Raw genomic sequence first — 20,345 nt, 5'->3', positions numbered from 1 at the left:
TTTAGCGCGGGAAGGGGGGGGGGGAAACTAAATTCAGACGAGGATTAAGAGTCGAGAACGGTACAACGAATCGTCTTCTTTCTTTAATAGTTTAATAAAACGTCAAAGCTTCCGCGCTTCGCGCAGTAGGGGGAGAGGGAGGAACTGAATTTATACAAGGACTAAGAGTCGAGAACTGTACAACGAATCGTTTTCTTTCTCTAATGATTTAATGAAACGTTAAAGCTTCCGCGCCTCGCGCGGGAAGGGGGGGAGGAACTGAAATCAGACGAGGATTAAGAGTCGAGAACGGTACAACGAATAGTCTTCTTTCTTTAATAGTTTAATGAAACGTCAAAGCTTCCGCGCTTCGCGCAGGAAGGGGAGGGGGGGGGGGGACTGAATTTAGACAAGGATTAAGAGTCGAGAACAGTACAACAAATCGTCTTCTTTATATAATAATTTAATTAATCGCGCGGGAGGGGGGAACCTGAATTCAGACGAGGATTAAGAGTCGAGAACTGTACAACGAATCGTCTTCTTTCTCTAATAATTTAATAAATCGTAACAATTTCGCGCGGGAGGGGAAAAACTAAATTCAGACGAGAATTATTTTCGAGAACGGTACAACGAATCGTCTTCTTTCTCGCATAATTTCAAATTTGGGCCTCCCCCCTAAGAAATCCTGGATCCGCGCCTGGATATCAGTCACTAAGTCACTAGTGTGGGTTCATGCTAGAGGTAACCTTCACAATTAACAACAGGTGTTATGCAGGGCCATCTATACACTTCAGCAGTGATTATTCTAAAATGCCCAAGTTGGACGTATCCATCGTGTATAAGATATGTGGATATTTTAGAGTCATAATGATCAACTGCATGCACATGGAAACTGCGTTGTCTTCCAAGTTCCATATCCCTTTAAACTAACCTAACCTCTCGTTTTAAAAAAAGGTAACTAGGCTGGCATAGCTAAATGAATTACCAACGCAGTCTCCATACCAAGATGTAATACATATTCCTTAGGTGACGCATTAATTGTCACAAAGCGGGGAATCTCCGAGCTCTGTAGACACGCTCGAACATGACTTGTGTCGTGTAGAAAGTACTTCCTTCTGCTACTGCATTGTGGGTATGAGATGATTATTCCACATGTAGGCCTATTTAGAGAGGGCAACATAGTTGAAAGGGCCAGGATTTTATGTTTCGAAGAAGATCAAAACTGATCATAACTGAATGTATCAAACACATGTGAGACCGCAACAATAAGACATTAGTCTCACGGCAAAGTACCGGAAATCAGTATATTGGTAGTTCAAAGAGCAGCAGCCATAATTACGTCAACAAGCAGTGGGGAATCCCCACTCGGATATGCACCAGTGGTACGCAATACATTTGTCGACGGAGGTTATTCGCCTGTACACAGAGCTTGTTTATCGGTCTATTCTGCTCTTCTCAAGTGGAACGAAAACGTTACCGGAACTTGAATTCTTGACTTTTAATGAGTACCATCAGCTAAAAAGGAAGAGATGGAAGAAATTATCGTAAAAAGGTTGTTGATTGGGGCGATCGTGCTTTCCTTGCTGGGCGCTATTGTAACGCGTGAGTAACCCACTTCTTCCTTTTCATACACCTTCTTCTTCTTCTCCTTCTTATCCTCCTCCTTCTTCTACCTCTTCTTCTCATTCTTCTTCTTCTTCTTTTTCCTCTTCTTCTTCTTGTTATTATCACTATTTTTATAATTAGTAGTAGCAGTAGTATTATGAGTATCATCATCATCATCATCATCATCACCAATATCGTCAACATTTGTTTTTATATGTTTGTTAGGTATGTGTGCGTGTTTAGGTTTTTTTATACCATTTTGTAAGTTTAAATTAAATTTGACTCACGGCCTCAAGAGCCATTTGATAGCAAAATGATTCATGCTAATAAATGTTACAGAATATAGACTCAAATTTTTTTATATTCCCGTTGCCATGCTACTCACAAAAAAGGGTGTAATAAAGAAACCGTATTCTATACATATGTAGATTATCAAATTTGTGACGTGCTTGCTATTTCCTTCAAAATTATGTGACAAGTAAACGAACAAACAGCTTAACAGAGGGTTTCTAGCCACTTTAGCATTTTGCCTGACAATGTGGGGGGGGGGGGGGGGGGTGGGGAGGAGTGAGTGTACAATTGTTAGGTACATTGCTCCTCTTTAATTAATATAATTTAGCTTTAAAGGGGCATATACCTTACCCTAGATCAGGCCTTCTCAACTGGCGCCACCCCGAGTGACCGCAAGCACCACGAGTGGGCGCGCCACTCGTGGTGCTTGCGGTCACTCGGGGTGGCGCGCGGCTGTTGCCCGGAAAAAAGGGGAAAAGAAGAAGAAATAAAACAAAACAATTATGACAATTTTTATTTTAAAATCAAAAACCCAGCAAAATCAAGAAAATCCAGTCGAAGTTAAGCCCAAAATGTCTGCTTAACAAAAAGGAAGAAAGGGGAATTTAACGTCTTTTACTATTTACTCAGGGCTATCTGCTTGAAGTTTGGGATGTATGATGTTGTGCAGATGTTTATCTACATTACAATGTTTATCATTGTCGATCTGAGGAAACATCGTGTATCTATTTTTAGATTGGTCCGCGCGCGGGTTTCTGGGATACATCGAGCAAAACAATACTGCATTGCGACATTTTATGTGGAAAAAACTGGTCGGCGAAAGTGATGTCGCAATAACCATGTTAATGTTGGCATTTCTCGTGTTTATTGCACCACAATAACTACATACACATTCACTTCCAGTGTAATTGTACCCAGGCATTGTACTTACTTTTTCACATCAATAAGAAATTATGATTGATATATTTTGGAATAAAAAGGTGTTAAAAATGCCACATCTGGGCCTTTAAAAAGCCCTAAAATCCATCACCTATGGTGGGCCCCTGAAACCCAGCCGTTGTCGGTTCGGTCGCTACGCCAGGCGCGGATCCAGGGGGGGGCCAAGCGGGCCTCCCCCCCCCCCCCCGCAAAAAAAAAAAGGAGAGAGAGAGAGAAGGAAAAAAGGGAAAGGGAAAGAGGAGAGAAAGGGAAAAAAGAAGAGGAAGAAGAAAAGAAAAGAGGGAAGAAGTAGATCGGGGGGGGGGCGGCAAAAGGACTTGCCTCCCAGGCTGTTGCCCCCCCCCCCCAATCAAAAAATAAAAGAGAAGGAAGGAAAGGGAAAGAAAAAAAGGAAAAGAGGAGATACAAGAAAGGAAAAAAGAGGAAGAAGAAAAGAAAAAAAAGGGATAACGACACAACAAATCGTCTTCTTTCTCTAAGGATTTAAATAAACGTAAGCTTCCGCTTAGCGCGGGAGGGGGAAAACTCAATTCAGACGAGGACTATTTTTGGGGAACGGTACAACAAATCGTCTTCTTTCTCTAATAATTTATTGAAATGTCAAATCTTTCGTGTTTCGCGGAGGAGGGAGGGGGAAACTCGCCCCTCCCTGCACCTACCCACACCCAATTACGTCACTGCTGGTCACCATTACGAACCAATATTTGGCTCGCATAATTTCAAATTTTGCCACCCCCCCCCCCCCTAAGAAATCCTGGATCCGCGCCTGATGTATATACAACGGCAACAGTTTCAATATAAAATGTAAGTTCTTCTTACTTAAATCATTGGTCTGGAAACAATTATTTGCCCATTGTTGTGTATTGTATTACAATTTCACTGACAATGAATTCACATTGTAATGCAATTTTCAAGTTTCCCAGGCTTATTTAGGAGAACAGAAGATTGATATTGTTTAGTTCTACGATAACATCACTCAGTTTGATTTGATTTGATTGAAGATATATCTCATTAAAAACAGAGTAAAGGCTATACAGTTTCAAACAAACCTACACCATTAAAGTTCAAGCTCACTCACACATGATTTATTGCGATACTTTCAAGGCTACTTATTATTTCAAGTTCATGTATATACAAAGGGCAACAGCTTCAATATTAAACGTAATTAAATCAATGGTCTGGAAAATGTTAATGCCCATTGTTGTATATTATACAACATTTTCCATAACGATGAATATACATTGTATAATGCAATTTTCAGGAAAACCATACTTGTCATTACTGTTATATTTGTTATATGATACTAAAGCAAATCGTTTCGCTTATCGATAAGATAAATCAATGTGAAGTACGTGTCAAATAATGAAATCATTACGTGCTATTTTTAACCGGACTAGACATTTGAAACGTATAAAAAATGTATACACTATTGACAGCAAGCAAGTTTTTTAAACAAAGAATTCAGAAATTGAACAACATTGCACATTTTGGTCTACACAGCATGCTCTACACCCTTAGTTGGACTGTAAACAGTTGTCTTCTTAAGTCTTCCATATAAATATAAATTTAAAGGAGGTCAATGATCATTATGAAAATACCACTTTCGTAAGGTTGACACATCAATATATATTGTGCACACATGTAACAATGTTATAATATTTTTTCTTGGGGGGGGGGGGGGACGGGGACGGGAGGAGGGCAATCCAAAAAGGGACTGATATGTGAACATTAATATTAATAGGTCGCTTCACAAAAGGGGCATACATAGTCCTTTTTTGTGGATAGTTTTTGAGCAAAACACAAAATAGGTGGAAGGACGGGGTACACGTCTTCCTTCAATAATCTGAGGGGGATCGTCCCCCATGGATAATATGAAAAAGTGCACACCAACAAAATGTATAGCAAATACTGACTAAAGACTGCAACGCGCTTTAAGGCTCTGGTGGGCCCAAGAGTAACGCGTTTAGACTAATAGAAATGCTAAAATCTTCTCGCTCGGTCGCTACGCTCCTTCGCATAATATCCTAAAAATATACAAGTAAATATTGAAGAAAACATGTATTCTGTTGGTATCACGTATGTACAAATTACACTGTATGTTAACAAGATTAAAAGTTATAGAAATAGATCAGTCTTCCAAAAATGAATATTCAGCTTGCTCTTTTAAGAAGTCCCTTCCTGCTCAGTCAAACTAAAATTTACCTAGTAAATATTTACAACCCTTCGGACTGCACACTAGATATCGGCAAAGTAAAAGTGAAGCGTGCAAAAAGTATATTGCTTGTTTTGATGCTGTAGTTTTGCTAAAGAATGTAATTTTGTAACACAACAAAACTTCAAAAACTTGTGAGGGGTTTACATATATGACTTATCATACAGCTTTATGGGGGTAGTCCCTTCCGTCACCTCCGCCTCTTTCACTGGCGTACTGATGGGGGGGGGGGGGGGCAGTAACCCCCCCTTACAATTTAAACATGGGTTATTTTTAATTTGATACCAGTGATTTACAAGTATTGCTAAAATGGCAGTATTTTTCCATGAGCTCCCGGGGGCTCTACCCCCTGGAACCCACCAAGGGCCCTAAAGCGGGCCCCTGATTGCTCATCTGGCCGTAATTAAATGCCTAAAGTCCTTGAGCTTTCGGGGGCTCTGCCCTCTGGACTCAACCAAGGGGCCTAAGGCGGGTCCCTAGATGCGTAATTTCGTGCTTAAAAGCCCTTCCGTTATTTTTTTCTTATGTATTTCTTTGTCTTTTTTTCTCCATATCCTCTGCACTCTCCTTATGTATTTTTTGTTTTCTTTTTTCTATTACCTTCTCTTCCCTGGGTATACGTGCACATGTACTGGTTCCATGACACATGCTCCGCCGACGATTGCTCCGCCGACATTTACTCCGCAAAAACGCGACAATTGCTCCGCCGACAATTGCTCCGCCTGAAGCGACAATTGCTCCGCCGACATTTGCTCCGCCTGAAGCGACACTTGCTCCGCCGACATTTGCTCCGCCGACAATTGCTCCGACGACATTTGCTCCGCCGACAATTGCTCCGTCGACAATTGCTCCGCCGACAATTGCTCCGCCGACAATTGCTCCGCCTGAAGCGACAATTGCTCCGGTGACATTTGCTCCGCCGACAATTGCTCCGACGACATTTGCTCCGCATGAAAGCGACACTTGCTCCGGTGACATTTGCTCCGACGACATTTGCTCCGCCCAAAAAGTGTCCCATTAAATACAAATGCTACTAGTACTACGACAAATGCTTCGCCGACAATATTTTTTTTTCACGGGTTGTTTTTGTTTCTTTTCTTTTTTCTTCATTTTCTAAATGCATTTCATGAAATTATGTAAATGAAATGAAATGAATGAATGTTGATGATGTGGGAGGAAAAAGCAGTTGCCTAAAAGTAATTTCGAATATACTGAAATAACTTTCCATCTATCACTGTACGTCCCACATAATGTACACTAAACACTCATTACATGTCATGGGAAGTATTTTTTTTTTTTAAGTAGAGCAGCAAGCCACATTCCCCAATACGCGCATACCTCCTAGTTAATTTCAAACAGCTCATCAATATGTAAGACCTGAAATTACCTCAATGAAAGAAGACTAATAACATGAGAAGAAAGAAAAGAGCAAAGAAGACAACCGTTTTTTGCTATTCCCCATAATGTTTGATTTAAAAAAATAAAAAATAAAGTTATAGCTCCTTACGCAAGTTCTCCGGCGAAAGATAATTACTCCGCTCAAAATCTGTTTCATGTATTACTCATTAGCTGATCCAAAGCTCAAGGCTATCTCTCTCTCTCTCTCTTTCTCTCTCTCCCATGCTCCTCCTTTTCCTGTTTACACCGTTTTCTTGTCTTCTTTGCTCTTTTCTTTCCTCTCATGCTATTAGTCTTCTTTCATTTCCATCACTTCTTCTCTGCTCCCCTCTCGAGTTCTATTTCTCTCGTGAAATTGAAACGTAAAGTAATACAATCATGTAGTACATTCTTGTTTAGAATAATATTTTCAATAATATCCAGTCCATTTTCTAAAGGTTTCTTTCCTTTAGTTAAGTGTATGTAGCTTTAATATATATATATATATATATGTTAGTGTGTAAAACACTCCGTTTCATTCGAGTACTTTGTTTTCACTGAATAATTTAAGGGACTCACGAAGCCACCGGAAGAAGAGCAATTGGCTTATCATGAAGAACTAACATCAAACTGCAACAAAATGATTTGTATAAATGTGAATAAGCAGAAAGGCTGCCATCTCATTTTCCCGTCTGAATGGGTTCTCTTCCTTACGTATATAAGTGCCCTTATTTTCTAAACTTCCATGATGACCTAGCTAGTACACTGTATAATGCTTTACCTAGTAAGATGCATTGATCGAGGTAATTTCAGGTCTTACATATTGATGAGCTACTTGAAATTAACTAGGAGGTATGCGCGTATTGGGGAATGTGGCTTGCTGCTCTACTTTTTTTTAAAAACTTCCCACGACATGTAATGAGTGTTTAGTATACATTATATGGGACGTACAGTGATATAGATGGAAAGTTATTTCAGTATATTCGAAATGACTTTTAGGTAACTCCTTTTTTCCTCCCACTTCATCAACATTCATTCATTTCATTTCATCTACATTATTTCAAGAAATGCATTCAGAAAATGAAGAAAAAAAAAAGAAACGAAAAAAATAGGTGTAAAGAAAATATTGTCGGCGAAGCATTTGTCGTACTAGTAGCATTTGTAGTTTATGGGACACTTTTTGGCGGAGCAAATGTCGTCGGAGCAAATGTCGGCGGAGCAATTGTCACTTCAGGCGGAGCAATTGTCGGCGGAGCAATTGTCGGCGGAGCAATTGTCGGCGGAGCAAATGTCGGCGGAGCAAATGTCGGCGGAGCAATTGTCGCTTAATTCAGGCGGAGCAATTGTCGGCGGAGCAATTGTCGGCGGAGCAAATGTCGGCGGAGCAAGTGTCGCTTCAGGCGGAGCAAATTTCGGCGGAGCAAATGTCGGCGGAGCAATTGTCGCGTTTTGCGGAGCAATTGACGGCGGAGCAATTGTCGGCGGAGCAATTGTCGGCGGAGCAATTGTCGGCGGAGCATCTGTCGGCGGAGCAATTGTCGGCGGAGCAACTGTCGGCGGAGCAACTGTCGGCGGAGCATTTGACGTCGGAGCAAATGTCGCGGAGCAAATGTCGCGGAGCAATTGTCGCGTTTTGCGGAGTAAATGTCGGCGGAGCAATCGTCGGCGGAGCATGTGTCGGGTTACCCATGTACTATATGTACATGTACTATATATGGCTAAACAGTTTTGTAAAAAAAAATATGCGCGAACGGTCTAGGAGTAAGAAGAAGGCAAAAAGAGAACAAAGACGGCATCCATGGAAGCCATGTGAGAGTGTCCACTTTTTTCGCTTTTACTTTCACCCTTGCATTCTTTCCTGAATCAGAGTTTTCTCACACCTTGTAGACTCGTGCAGGTTATGATCTTGTGTGTGTGTGTGTGTGTGTGTGTGTGTGTGTGTGTGTGTGTGTGTGCGTGTGCGTGTGTGTGTGTGTGTGTTCGTGTAACGAAATAACGTATACAATAGCTTGGCAATTCTCATGGTTATGAGATACAATGTGAAAGGAAATGAGAGAATAATGGTCGCGTAGCTTAAATCAAAGTTCCCCATTGCAGTCCTCTCTTTTTGGATATTTTTGCATTTTGTTTTTGTAAGAGATGTAGCGCCAGAAGAAAGAAGAGGAAGAAGAAAAGAAACGGGTGAAGAAGGAGATCGGGGGGGGGGGGGCGCAAAAAGGCCTTGCCTCCCAGGCTGTTGCACCCCCCCCCCCTCCAATAAAAAAAATAAGAGAGAAGGAAGGAAAGGGAAAGGGTAAGAGGAGATAAAGGGAAGGAAAAAGAAGAAAAGAAAAGAAAAGGGATATCATTTGCAATTTTCCCGCCGGTGGATCGAGGAGGGGCAAAAGGCCCTTACCTCCCCCCGCCCCCGCTATAACAAAGAGAGAAAGAAGGAAAAGGGAAAGAGAAGAGCTAAAAGGGAACAAAAAAGAGGAAGAAGAAAACAAAAGGGTGAAAAGAACGGGAGATCAGTTCCGGTTAATCCCGCCAACAACGTGTGAATCGGGGTGGGGGCCGAAAGGCCCTTGCCCACCCCCCCCACCCCCCCCCCCCCCCCCTCGGCAAACCTTAAGGAGGAGAGAAAGGGAAAGAATTCAAATTCAAACGTGGTTTATTTCTAATTCCATAACGGTGGCTTACAAATAATGCTGAATTCTTTCCGAGATTTTTCCTCAGTTTTTAGTAAATTATACTTTTGTATGCGTTCGTTGGAAAATGACAAATTCCTAAATTTACAGCCAGGCAAGAAATATGATTCTTGAGAAAAGTTAGGGCCAGGGGATCGGCTGGAATCGCAAGCCTCGAGCTCCCCCCCCCCCCTCCACTTTTTGTTGAACATGTATAGTAAAGAGAAATAGAAATAAAGAGAGCAAGAAAGAAAGAATAGTTAACTAGCTGCTCATCTGACCGAAATAAAACGCCTAAAAACCCCTGAGCTTCCGGGGTTCCGTCCCTTGCATCCCGCCTAGGGCCCTAGACTCCCCTGGATGCTAATCTGACGGAAATGTAATGCCTAAAACCCCTGTTTTCCGGGGGCTTCGCCCACTGGACCTCACGCCAATTAGTGTCCTGCCAGTGTCACAAATAAGGTATAAAAATATGTTCATCTGACCGTAATCAAATGCCTAAAACCCCCGAGCTTCTCGGGTCGGACAAGGTATCAAAATTTGTTTATCTGACCGCAGGCGCGTAGCCAGGGGGGGGGGGGGGGGGGAGGGGGATAGACAAAAAATAGAGAGGAGAGGAAAGGAAGAGGACGTAGGGAGAAAAAGGAGCAGACAAAAAACATCTTTGAAATTCAGACAAGAATTAAGAGTATAGAGAACGGTACGACGAATCGTCTCTATCTCTAATGATTTAATTAAACGTAAAAGCTTCCGCGCTTCGTGCGAGACGGGGGGGGGGGGGCGGGAGGGGGGGCTGAATTAAGACAAGGATTAAGAGTCGAGAACGGTACAACGAATCGTTTTCTTTCGTCAATGATTTAATGAAACGTAAAAGTTTCCGCGCTTCGCGCGAGAGGGAAAAATTGCATTCAAACGAGGATAATTTTCGAGAACGCTATAACGAATCGCCTTCTTTCAATAATAGTTTAATGAAACGTCAAAGCTTCCGCACTGCGCGGAGGGGGGGGGGGGCTGAATTAAGAGAAGGATTAAGAGTGGAGAACGGTTAAAACGAATTGCCTTCTTTCTCTAATACTCTAATTAAACGTCATATATAGCTTCCGCGCTTTGCAGAGGAGGGAGGGGGAAACTCGCCCCTCCCTACATCCCCCTGCATTACGTCACTGCTGGTCTCACCATTACGTACCAATATTTGGCTCGCATAATTTCAAATTTGGCCCCCCCCCCCTAAGAAATCCTGGATCCGCGCCTGCGCTACGCTCCCTCGCAGCACAGTCATGAAACATACAGGTTGGCACTTCAACTTTAATTACATTACGTTTTGACACTTCTAACAAACTAGTAGAGAAGGCCTGCCCTAGATCAACCGATTGTTCGAAATGAAAAAGACAAATATAAACTTCCTCCTCTAACATTTTATGCTTAAAGTTAATGTAGGGATTATTTGTTTAAGGATGTATTTCGTGGATCAGTAATATTTTCACAAACTCCTCTCTCGTATATCCACTTTTGGATTCTTTTTGTCTGTTTGTCTGTTTGTTTTTCGTATTGTTTTCGTCGCCCTCCTCCACCTACACCTCTTTTTCCTCTGCTTCTCCTCTTTGTTGTCATACTCGTCCACCTATTTTTTTTTAGCTTCTACGAATAAATGAACAAAACCCCCTTCTTTTATTTGTTTGTGTTTTCAGAGAATGAAACTGTTTTCAGAGGAACAATCCTACTTGTCGTGCTACTGTCTCCCTTCGGAGTCGCGTGGTACATAAATCACACAGGTTAGTAGCACATCGTTCAAGCCCATTGTTTGCCATTACATACTTTATATATCAAATAGAACAACAGCAAGCATGTACAAAAACATTCAATCCTACGGCCCGAATACTCAGAGCAATAAAATGGTGGAAAAGAGCCTTTACTAAAAAATGGGAAGACAAAAAAAAAAAAAAAAAGGATGAACATAGAATTAAAAAAACATACAACAAACCTGTGAGGTGGAATCAGTAGGTTAGTTTAAATACTCGGTGAATTGGTTCAAATGACAAATGTTCTCTACTATAGTTTTGTTTTAGTTGTTTTAACAGAAATACAAACAATAATAATTCTGGTGCACATTTCTCCAGGCAACAGTGCTGCATTTCACTTTTATTTTGATAAATGAAATTGATTCATATCATTTGCCTTCAACGCATAATAATAATATTAATAATAATAATAGGAATTTCTACAGCGCCATCTGTCTAGATAATTCTATTCCGAGGCACATTTATTATTACGCTGGCTTTAGCCTAGCAGCCGTTTATACAGCGCTCCAGCATTTCAAGGAATTAATTCCTGCCAGGTACCAGCAACATGAGAGTGTGGGCTCGGGGCACTTGAGGTTTGGAAGGATTTTAAGATAACCTTTCATGCTAGTATTCTGTTCGTGTTAGTTACTATAATTAATCATACTCTGAGGATTAAACGATTTATTAAAATATATATTTCAAGAAAAAAACAATGTAGAACAAAGAGATCGAGAGAAAGAAAGAGAGAGAGAGTGAGTGGGAAAAGGGCAAGGAAAAGGGAGCTCAAAGTGATGTGATTGAATCATGTATATTCATTGCTCTTATTACATGGCGCTCATTTTCTTATCCAAACTTTGACATCCAACATGTCAACTTCCAATAAAAAAATATCAGCTGAAATCCGACGGCTCCGTGAGAAGATTCGAGACTACAGACCTGGTCAATGGACTGCCAAAGATGCAGGTGAAGGATTCCAAAGACCTTCAAAGGTTCGACTAGGTGTCTTTGGTGTCCAGGATTCCGGCAAGAGTAGCTTTCTCAACTCTCTTCACTTTGCATTCAAAGGTACAGGGAACTGAAGTGTTAATTGATTAACCCTTTCGTTGCCTAAGAGACGATTGGCACGGTCGGTGGAGATCGGCACTACTGAGAAATATATCAAACATAAAAAAGTTGATAGCTTTGTGGAACAGAAAAGCCATGCAAAATTCCTAATTTTCGCTCTTGACTAGGTACATGACTAAGCATTTAACAAATGTATAACTTTATTTCGAATGGATACATTTAAATCTTCTCGAATCTCTTAGTTTAACAACCGCGTAATAAATGCCACGTGGGACAGAAAGATCATTTTCATGGCATGTAAAGGAATTAAAGTGAAGATTAATTTAAGGGTAAATGTAAATTAAAAACTTTGATACCTTTTTTTAGGGGTGGGAGGTGCTGTTCATGTTAGTTTGGAAGAATATCGTAGAAGAGAGGTCCCCACCAGCATGTGGTTAGGATACTTTTTCAAGTGCTCTATTATTTAAATATGACAAGAATTACCTAAAATGTTGGGAAGAAATTTCATGCACACATTTGTCATGTTAATGTTTAGGTGGCTGGGAACAAGTCTACGTTGAGAAAGGTGAGGCGTCGGATGGAGGCGAGACTATATTCCGAGACCCTGCAAGACTAACTGAATACGTAACTACATTCGATACACGTGGACTAGTTGATTTGTCCATGTATAGAGTTCCAGGGGTGATAGCTGAGATCAGTGAGTATTGAACCTTTTTTCTTTTAAAGGTAATACAAAGTTTTGGTATGAGGTCATGAATTTGGTTCAAATGAATATATTGGATATTGGATATTGGATATGCGATCCAAAAATAATTAGTGATCGTAGTCGCGGTTGAAATCGAGTCTAAAGTGATAAAATTGTAAATAATAAACTATTAATGTTGTAAAGTTCCCTTTCAAGGTCAACATATTAATTTAGCTTTAAAACTATGTTGCTGACTGAAATCGACCGGTTGGCTATTCCCGTTTGGAAATTATTTATCACAACTGCTTATTCTGAGACTTTCGTGGTCGCAGCTACCATTGGATGACCGTATAGGCGCTGTTTTGAATTTATCAACATTTACAAGGAGCACCGGTGAATTTTGATATCCAATTTGTGTGTTTTAGGGGCTAACTTTTCTAGTGCTTATAAGACATCCTCATGGGCATCCAAATATATCAAAATTTTAAAGCATCGCTATCCGACCTTTTTCAAAATTTCCAAAAACTTTGTATTACCTTAAAGTCTCGCTCAGATGGGCCGCTATAAACCGCCGGAAAACATCCGCTGTATTTTTATTAACGTGTAAATGAATAGCAGGTGCGTGCAATAAAATCCTTGCGCGTATTTACTTGGTGAATTGGGGAGGCTGTACCTTGAGAAATATATCGAAAGCAGAATGATAAACTTCAGGTGTAGGACTGTACACAGTGGACAAGATAATTTTCTGGGAAGGTGTATATTATCTTAAACTTACTCTTTGAGCAGAATATCTATCAAATCAAGCTGACTCTGGACAATATGGGGATGTCTAATTTATGGGAAATTTGTATCACACTGCAGCGCCTAACAGGCAGCAGCACGTTTGTTTGAGCTCTCTACTAGTAAATGATATTATTGGACTTAGCTCACCAATTGGTGACTTATTTGTTTCAATCGTCTTGTGAACACACATAGCATCTTTTGGACAAGTTTGAGACAAGTTTGGTATGTTTTGATGATGTGTTTCAATGACAACGACATCTTGTTTCATTAGACTTACATTTTTACATTTTTACATTTTACATTCCGCATTTTAAATTTTAAATCTTACGCTTCCATAATTACTTGTAACATCTTTTTAAAATGTACATTGAATAGTGATAAGGTTTTGTAGCAATCATGACATGACAATTCAGATCAGATGGTGTTCAAGTTTTTAATTCATTTGCTTATTTTACCCCAATGTACGAAGGTCGGGAAGGAGCTTACTTGTTTTGTTGTTGTTATTTTTTTTGAAATACCCGACACTCTTTGACACAAGAGAAGTTCAAGGTTGAGCGAGCAGACCGTTAACTAGTGTATGGGAGTGTGAATGGGAGTGTGTATAAGAGTGTAAATGTGAGTGTTTGTGAGAGTTTATGAGAGTGTCCAGTGTCCAGTGTACAGGAGTGAGAATAGGAGCGTGTATAGAAATGAGAGCGTGTATTGAAGAGCAAAGGGCCTGCTTGCTCATCCTTTGACCCACTCTTGTGTCACCTCACAAAATATATTTTAAGCGTGACTTAATTTGCCTGTTATTGCCTTAGTCATATTGGTTATAAACTTTGTTATGAATTTTGTTATATACTGTATATTATACTTTGTGAAAATGTCAAACCACATTTGTATGTATTATAATTTATTACCAATGTAAATTGTTCATAATTCAGCCATCTGGCTGCGAAGTGCAATCAATAAAACCTTTTCAATCTAATTGGGTCAAACAAACTGTGGAACGTCGATTGAAAGATTCTCATGCCCAGTATTGGTCTGCTTGTATGTACTATAATCGCATTGTGTTATTGTTACTCGATAAATATTTTATTAAAAAACCGAATACACTGAAAATGTATCAGCTATTTTAACTCCAAATGCGCAAACACGTTTAACCTTAGTAAAATGATGTCAAATGATAATGCTTAGTCTTACATTCATTTAGGTATGTGCATATACTATGTGATGAGTTCAATATTGTTTGTATCTTTTTTGTGTGTGTCTTATATCAAATTTGTAAATTGATATCAAGAATATTTTCAGTAATTCATTACTTCAAATGACATTTTACTGGTGCCAGTATCCTTCTTTTTCAATTGCTTCCTTTAATTTTTTCATTAATATCCATTATTATTATTATCAGTATTTGTATTTATATTATAATTATTAATATTATCATTGTTATTTTCATCATTATAATTATTAATATTATCATTATTAATATCATAATTTTTCTAACTATCATCGATAGTAATATTTGTATCGATTAACATTAATTCGATTTGAAGTGTATATTGTACAGTATTAAATTAACAAATTCAAACTGAAGCCATCTTATGCTGTCTTGGTGTGAATGTTTCTATCTTGTTTTCATTCTTTTGAATTTGAATTTCAATACTTGTATTTTATTATTTTTGTTTGTTTTGTTGCTTTAATGTAGTTTATCATGCACGAGTAACAAGGCAGTCATTTTTTCTTTCTTTGACTCTTGTTTCTATTTTTTTCTTTCTCGCAAAATTACCCATATCTATAGCTGGTAAACGAGGAATCAACACTCGTTCTTGGACTAAAGGCGAGAAGGTTGACTGTCCCATTTTCATCCTGAGATACAGGTAACGATAGTAAAAACAATTCTGAATATATAATCATATAAAGTTGAGCTTTGGTCAAGCGATTACATTATTTAAAGATTGTTTTTGAAAACAATCGGGGAAAAGTTACCTGTTTCTACTCTTGACTTCCAACTAACTTGAATAGATTAGATCTGTACTGTTTACTAATTTGAGTACATATATTACTGATCGATAAATAGTATATTAAATATTTTAAATAGTAGCCCCTAGAGACTCAAATACTCCCCTCTCCCTGAAAGACAAAATTAAAAATGAGCAGCCCTTAACGCAATATACACTCATAATCAGCGACCCTTAATATAATAAGCAGCCCTTAACTCGTTATAGACTCATAATCAGCAACCCTTAACTCGATGTAGACTCATAATCAGCAACCCTTAACTCGATGTAGACTCATAATCAGCAATCCTTAACTCGAAGTAGACTCATAATCAGCAACCCTTAAAGGCCCACTGCACTCCTGGCTGCTACTTGCTCCCTCTATATAACAAACAATGCCTAATCGTTGACCATTGGTCCCTCATGATCCTCTTTTTCTTATGCTAACTGAGAGCTGAGTTGATGAGATAATCACCTGTCCAGTGACCTTGCAGTGCGGTCTATTACCTCCTGTAAACTATGGCAGATAAGCTTTAACTCGATGTAGACCAATAATCAGCAGCCCTTAACTCGATGTAGACTCATAATCAACAACCCTTAACTCGATGTAGACTCATAATCTGCAACCCTTAACTCGATTTAAACTCATAATCAGCAAACCTTATTAAACTCGATGTAGACCCATAATCATCAACCCTTAACTCGATTTAAACTCATAATCAGCAACCCTTAACTCGATTTAAACTCATAATCAGCCACCCTTAACTCGATGTAGACTCATGATCAGCAACCCTTAACTCGATGTAAACCCATAACCAGCAACCCTTAACTCGATTTAAACTCATAATCAGCAACCCTTAACACGATGTAGACCCATAATCATCAGCCCTTAACTCGATTTAAACTAATAATCAGCAATCCTTAACTCAATGTAGACTGGGGAAAATGGCATTATAACTTTAAACGAACAAAAATATGTTTTAGATACCAACAAAGAGAAGGGAAACCATAAAAGCAAACTTTCTTGATTTCCATTGATCAGGTTGATGTATTTATCATCATCATTCTCCTTCTCTGATTTTAAAGGTTTATTGCATTTAAAAAAAAAGGATCATTATCAACATAAAATATAGCTGTATATAATTATTCATGTTTGATGGAATGACTGATTGTAGAATAATACGATATTGAAAATTACAGTAATAAAAATGACAATGGTTATGATGATAATGATGTCAAGGTTTAAAGGGGATTAATTATAATTGTAGTGGCCGCCCTAATCTAGTAGTATTGTAGTAGGATCATGGTGAGGAGGAGCAAAAGATAAACCTATTTGGATAATTAAATACCTCATTTTATCTCACTGAATTTTGTTTGTTAGAAAGACTGAATAATTGTTTGTTTGTATATATTAATTAGCTCAGCTACGGGAACACGACACTGCACTGATTTTCTTGGGTCACTTGTTCCCGAAGTCAGGAAACAGCTTGGTAAGTGAAATCAATTATAAGTGAAATCAATTATAAGAATATTTATATCATGGTAACCGTATAATAATAATATCAATAATAATTATTATAACAACTAATTCCTGTATATAGCGCATTTCACAGGATACAAATTTTGCATGCTCCAGCGTTCAAATTTAAATTACGACGATAATAATAATAAAAATGGTAATAAAAAAATTCACAATTCTATTGAAATGTTATTTGGAACGACAGCAATAAAGTTGATAATACCTATGAAATGACAAAATAATTATCATTATCATCATTTTGTTTATTACTATTGTTATTATTAATAGATTAATCATTTTGTTATCATTCTTTTGTCATTAATATTATTGTGATTGTTATTATCATCGTCGTCGCCGTCGTCGTCATCATCAAAATTATTTTCTTAATGATACAGGTGGATATCCTATCATGGTGGTGACGTTTGCCAACGGTATCTCTAACCGCGACGAGATCCTTGGAGACATCAACAGGGCCGGTATGGAGAAGCGCAGTGTGTTCTTCATAGAGAACTACACAGATGTAAACCACGAAATGGATTCTAAGACACACATTGCTCTGCTGAAGATACTTGAGGCATGCATCAAACGAGCTGATGACAATATCACCTTCCGATGGCGAACAGAAAATGAAACACCTCTGGAAAGCATTTGCGAGATAATGTAAAGAAGGGATCAACAGAACTAGGGGGGGGGGGGGGAACGGGAAGATAAAACAGAAATATCGGTAGAGTAAATAATTAGGAAAACAAAAGGAGGCAAAAGCTTGGAAATAAGCAAGACTTGTGTTAGGATAATTGTTATCTATGTAACACCGGAAGACGTAGTAGCGGTGTGCAATTTTGAAGTTGTTGCATAGAACTAAACCCATGGTACTTCATATAGTTTTACCTTTTAGAGACGTTTTAATTTCATCTCTTGATCTGGAACGCTTTGCATCTTAAATTGTACGCATGCACTGAGAAGGTGCATAAATCACTGGGAAATTTTATTCCAGTTTTGTTGGAGTACATTCCGTCGTTCATGAATAAGAGCATTTAATTAAAAATAATCATTTAGATCTCTCAATTGACAACATAGAGTGAAATTTATAATTATCATTTCGTATATACATTTGCAATGTCCTCTTGATTCTTTAATGCCATGTTTATTCAAACTTGTTAATTTTTCTACATTTTTCAAACTTTGAAAGAATAGAAAGTATAAATGATTGTTGCCAAATTAAAAAGGGAACTATAATTCATTTAGACGTGTAGAGAATTTTGAATTACTCTAGGAGGGGTATATAATAATAATATAACATGTACTATTAATCGTTCTAATCAGTGTTATCTGTCAACACAGAAGAGTGTATAATACACAAATGTATGTTAAAATGTTTGTTATAGTCCAGTTTGCTTAAATCCTTATTAAGCGTTGATGTGTATAACAGACGAAGAAAAAGAAAACCCCTCGATGTGGTCTTTCTAAAGCTGATCATTTTTAATGTTTTCTGTTAGTTTCATTTTAGAGTCACAATTTTAAAATCTACCGGTGTAACACATTTACCCTAGTAGTATACCTTAAAGGTGTGGAATTGTTAAGTTTGTTACATTGAACTAAACCCACAGCAGTTTATTTTCACCTTTTAGAAACGTTTTGATTTAATCTTGTGATCCAGAATGCCCTGCATTAATTTTGTCATGTTCATTCAAACTCTTTCATCAGTTATTCATGTTTTCAACTATAAAAGAGTGGAAAATATAAATAGTTCTTGCCAAATCAAGAAGGACTACAATAGGAGGTGATTTTAATAATGATAATTATAAAAGGTACTATTTATGTTTCTAATTAGTGCTATCTGTCGATATTTTATAGTATACTCATTGCATTTTCAGTAAATTCATCAGTTTTCATACACAAAATAGTGTATAATACACAAATGCATGTTACTTTGTTCCTGTGTATAAAAGAGGTAGACTACAAATAACCTCAGCGTGATCTTTCTAAACCTGACCGTTTTGATTGTGTTCTTTTAGTGTCATTTTAGAGTCACAATTGTATAATCTACTGGTGTAACAAATTTACACCGGCAGACTTTAAAGCGGTGTGAAATTGTTAAGTTTGTTACATTGACCTAAACCCACAGCCGTTTAGTTGCACCTTTTAGAGACGTTTTGATTTAATCTTTTGATCCAGAATGCTCTGCATTACAAATTGTACATGAGCAGAAGGTGCATAAATTATGACCAACTGCACATACTACCATTAGGAGCGGCGATCCCGGGGGGGGGGGGGGACGGGGGACACGCCCCTCTCAATTTGTTAAGGGGAGATCGCCCCCCCTTAAAATTAAAAAAAGTGTCCCCAAAAATGTCTACCAAATACTGGCTAAATAATGCAACACACTTTTTTTGGCTCTGGAGGGCCCAAGAGTGCAGCGTTTAGACTAATAAAATTGCAACAATCTTCTCGCTCGCTTGCTACGCTCCCTCGCATAACATCCTTCAAAATATACAAGCAAATATTGAAGAAAATCTGTATTCCGTTGGTATCGAGTAAGCACACTTTACACTATGCTCCCTCGTCTCTCGCATTTCGCCACCCCCCCCCCCCCGCGGTCATGAGAAGAAAAAAAAATCGCCGCCCCTGCCTACCATTATTATCTCTTTAAACTAAATTATTAACAGGGTTGGCATATATTCTTCGAAATCGAGATTTATATTAAAATCCTCGTTTGAAAATAAGGTCATTAAAGCTGGCATAGATTTAAAAAAAAATGAATTACAAACTCAAAGTCTCGATACGAGCATTTCGTATCTTAATGCATATTGCTGAGGTAGAAGCATTGATTGCCACAAAGCGGGGAATCCCCAACCTGGATCTCTAGACATACTTGAATGACTTGCGTGTGTGTGTGTGTGTGTGTAAAAAAGTAGGCATACAGCTGCTGCATTGTGGATATGGAATGATTATTCCACATATAGGCCTATCTAGAAAGTGCAAATATTTGAAATGGGCAAGGTATTTTATGTTTCGAAGAAGATCATAACTGATCAAACTAAATTTGTTAAAATATGTTGGAATGCAACAATAAGACACTCGTCTCACGTCAAAGTACCGGAAATCAGTCCCTTGGCAGGTCGAAGAGCAGCAGCCATTGGGCAATGGGCTACGGGGAATCCCCAATCGGATAGCTAGAACCAGATAAGTACGATATTCATTTGTTGACGGGGGTTACTCACCAACACATAGCTTATAGATAGGTCTATTCTGCTTTTCTCAAGTGGAGCTTAACGTTACAGGAACGTGTTCTCCTGAAACTTCATAAGCGTCATCAGATATGAAGGAAAAGATAGAAGAATTTATCTGGAATTGGCTGGATTGGGCGATCGGGCTAATCATGCTAGGCTCCTATTTAATGGGTAAGTAATCTACTTTTCCCGCTCATACACCTTCTTGTCCTCCACATTTTTTCTTTCCTC

The 20,345-nt window shown here is 38.6% G+C and overlaps 1 protein-coding gene across 1 annotated transcript; it reads left to right on the top strand.

The window, feature by feature from the left end:
• Positions 1-701: 701 nt before the first annotated feature.
• LOC105445786 lies at positions 702-18,876 on the top strand. Its single transcript, XM_030977482.1, has 7 exons — positions 702-1,581; positions 10,758-10,841; positions 11,745-11,915; positions 12,451-12,612; positions 15,167-15,245; positions 16,785-16,855; positions 17,280-18,876. The coding sequence occupies exons 1-7, from the start codon at positions 1,509-1,511 to the stop codon at positions 17,546-17,548; spliced, it is 909 nt and encodes a 302-aa protein (XP_030833342.1). The 5' UTR covers positions 702-1,508; the 3' UTR covers positions 17,549-18,876.
• The last annotated feature ends 1,469 nt before the right edge of the window (positions 18,877-20,345 follow it).

Source organism: Strongylocentrotus purpuratus, unplaced genomic scaffold (assembly GCF_000002235.5).
Source record: "Strongylocentrotus purpuratus isolate Spur 01 unplaced genomic scaffold, Spur_5.0 spur5_scaffold_1, whole genome shotgun sequence".
In the NCBI taxonomy this organism is placed as follows: domain Eukaryota; kingdom Metazoa; phylum Echinodermata; class Echinoidea; order Camarodonta; family Strongylocentrotidae; genus Strongylocentrotus; species Strongylocentrotus purpuratus.
Note: the sequence above shows the minus strand (reverse complement) of the source record. Positions and strands in the feature narration are given on the sequence as shown.